The sequence below is a fragment of the Cyprinodon variegatus genome, unplaced genomic scaffold (assembly GCF_000732505.1).
Source record: "Cyprinodon variegatus isolate N-32 unplaced genomic scaffold, C_variegatus-1.0 Scaffold720, whole genome shotgun sequence".
Taxonomy (NCBI): Eukaryota; Metazoa; Chordata; class Actinopteri; order Cyprinodontiformes; family Cyprinodontidae; genus Cyprinodon; species Cyprinodon variegatus.
The window spans coordinates 411,316-414,350 of NW_015151173.1; the positions used below are offsets into that span (position 1 = coordinate 411,316).

Below are 3,035 nucleotides of genomic sequence, written 5' to 3' on the forward strand. Positions count from 1 at the left end.
AAGAACATGCTCCATGACAGCTTTAGAGTCATACGGAAATCATATTTAAATGTCAAATCATTCTGGCTAAAACATGTATATAAATGTTCTCTTTATCAGATTATATTGTCCCAAAATGTAGAAAATGTCTATTTAAAAATGCAGGCCAGTTAGTTATACGTCAGGCTGAACAACTAAATTCGGCCAATCATATATAAACGGTCGTCTGTCAATCAAATTTTTTCAGTCATAGAATCTTGATTCATATGTCGCAGCTAATATACGCAACGGTTGAAATAAGAATCCTAACAGAACTGGCAGCGTTGGAAATGCGACAGTTGGAACAGCCGCTTCACTACGACTTTAATGTCCACCAATCATGGCAGAAAGAATATTTTAGTATAAGGATTGATGTTTAATAAGGAATTGAAGGGGACCAGCCATGGGTCCATCAAGGAAAGGGAATTTTGAAAGGCTACAACTGTAAACACTCAAATCAAAACTCTGCGTCATTTTCTGCATCCACTTATAGAAATAAATGAACCTTTCAGAGATATTCTGTCTAAAATAAAGCTACAAGGGGCGTTCAATAACTAATGGCCCTGACCCACTCCCTGTTGTTTCATCTTGCACCATTTCAGACTAGACTCGGTTCAAACACCTGTAAATCAGAAACCACAATTAGTTCAGAGCAGTTTTACTAAATCTATAGAGATGTAAATAATTGCACATACAGAATTTCTGCTAGATCAAACAACTGGAAGTGGGTCAGGGGCATTACTAATTGAACGGCTATCTTAAAACCTTAAATTTTAAACTTTAAGGATTAAGCATTTAGTTTGAGTCTCCTCTTGAAGGCTTTCAGCGAGTTCACCTCTGCCAGGTCAGGTCTTCCTCCAGGAAGATGTTCCTGCTGGCTTTGCGGCCTCCGACCGGCGTCCGCGGCTCGCTGGGCTCCAACACGCACACAGAGCAGGGCGAGTCTGACAAGGCGCTGAGCTCCTCGCCGATGGAGCTGGAGTCAGCCGAGTGAGCGTAGCTTAGCGCTAGCTTCCGACAGTAAGTGCAAGCCCGGAGGTCTCCTGCCCGGACAGGCGGCAGCGTCACAGGAAAGATGGAGTTTATTTCAAATGAGAGATTTCCTTTTACTAGATTCTGGAGAATGACGTCTACCTGTGTAGCCCATGAACTTTCCGGGGATCTCCTGGTTGCAGCAGCGGCTGCAGAAGATCTGTCCACACAGCCTGCAGTGGTGTCTGCGGCGGAAGGTGGTGAACTTCTCATTGCAGTCATAGCACTCCTTACACTGGCTGTCAGGCATCCAGTACTGCTTCAGATCGCTGTCCTGAAAGCAAACAATGAGTGAAAAAGATATATTAATACATATTGTAATAAAATATATTCAATAACGGTGCCAAGACATTTGAAAACATCTCTGGTATTTCGATTTTTGCAACGTCTATCTGTGGTTATTGTTATTTATAGACTGGTGTTCTGCACCCAGACTACGTGAGCGACGAAGTTCATGTCAGACAGGTAGGTGTGTTGCTCAGCTGCTAAGTTTTAGCAATAAACCGAGCGGCCATGACAAACGTCCTCGTTTTAAATGACCGGTGCTCGACAGAAGCCGTCCCCACAAATGTCTCCAACTTCAGCGCCTCATGAATGAAAAAGAGATTATTGAGCTCCAGCTTCCTTCTTTAGAAAACCTTGGATGCAATTTTTAACCTGAGACAGAAATTAGTTAAACAGCTGTTCTAAAAACTAAAGGCCGCCACAACGGCCATTGATGCTGGGATGGTTCCCCTCTGTCAGCGCTTTTTTCTTTCCAATTTCATTTGCATCATTTGAGACACATCAAAGCAAAAAGGGAGATTTTTGGGTAACATTTGAAAAAGGGAAAAACTGTTAGCAGGAGCCCTGAGCATCAGGTGTTCCTGTTGGGTTCAGTACCTGACTCTTTCCCTCCATGATTTCCTTCAGCCTCTGCAGTGCGGTGCGCAGCTGTACAGCAGTGCGAGGATCGTGGCTGCTCAGAGACGCATCCGACTTCCTGCTGCCATCTGCAAGCACGCAATTCAGAAATCACTGCAAGAAGATTAAAAGCTTCCTCTAAAGATAGGATATATGATGCATTGGAAGAAATTAGCATTATTATTGGCAACTTTCAGGAAATTAGAAGGAAATAGTTGACTATGCACGTTGATACCTGGTGAGAAAATAAAAATGAAAGCAAGCAAACTGGATAAGCATGTTGAAAAAAAAAGGTTAGGTTTCAAATCACAACAATCCACAATGCAATTATTAGTTCCTGGTTGAAACTTTGAGGCAAACCAAACGAGTAGAGAGAGCTTTGTTTTTTTTTTAGGAGCACACAAGCATGCACTCAGCGAACTAAACAGTCTGAGGAAGCCTCTCAGCAGGTCAGGATCCCAAAAAAAAAACTCTTAGTAAATCCACACAGTGCAGAGGACCCTCACCTGGCCAATCCACTGCTAAAAAAAGAAAAAAAAAAGACACAAGATGTTAGAGCCTGAACCTCCACCGTTGTATTTCTTTAAAAACTGGGTGATGCAGCCATTGTTCTTCGTCCCACCGCTGAAGCCTCTATCACACCTTAAAGATTTAGACCAGGCGAATGCCGGACTTACGAAAAATCTGGCCAAAACGCTGGCATACGTCAGATAAGTTATGGCTACGTTTTGAACACGCTGAAGTACGCTGGAACATGAACATACGGCAAGTACATTGAGGAATCTGGAGCATGCTCAAAATTTCTTGACGTATGCCAGCGTATGCTCATACGTGGGCTATAAGTTTCAGGTAAATTATCTGATCTTTGACTTACGTTAAGTGTCATTTACTCATAAGTCTTTGTGTCTAGTTTATCCTTAACTTCTGCGTAACTTATCCAGAACTTCTCTCCAACGCATATCAAGGTATCTGACGTGTTCCAGACAAGCGCTGAACGTGTTTCTAACTTCCAGCTACTGTTTAATGGTGTATTGGCAGCGTTTTGGTATAAGGGGGGTTCCCAGGAGGAAACCGTCAGTTGT

At 42.8% G+C, this 3,035-nt stretch overlaps 1 protein-coding gene across 1 annotated transcript in view; it reads right to left on the bottom strand.

Annotated features, from left to right (window-relative positions):
* Window positions 1-2,728, bottom strand: part of pikfyve (phosphoinositide kinase, FYVE finger containing) — a 37,964-nt gene extending 35,236 nt beyond the window's left edge. Inside the window, exons 1-6 of the mRNA XM_015395029.1 lie at window positions 2,679-2,728; window positions 2,519-2,595; window positions 2,460-2,474; window positions 1,933-2,042; window positions 1,153-1,324; window positions 854-1,061 (exon numbers count right to left, since the gene is read on the bottom strand). Of these exons, the coding sequence (XP_015250515.1) occupies window positions 854-1,061; window positions 1,153-1,324; window positions 1,933-2,042; window positions 2,460-2,474; window positions 2,519-2,595; window positions 2,679-2,728 (632 nt within the window). The remainder of the gene's footprint in view (window positions 1-853; window positions 1,062-1,152; window positions 1,325-1,932; window positions 2,043-2,459; window positions 2,475-2,518; window positions 2,596-2,678) is intronic.
* Between the last annotated feature and the right edge of the window lie 307 nt (window positions 2,729-3,035).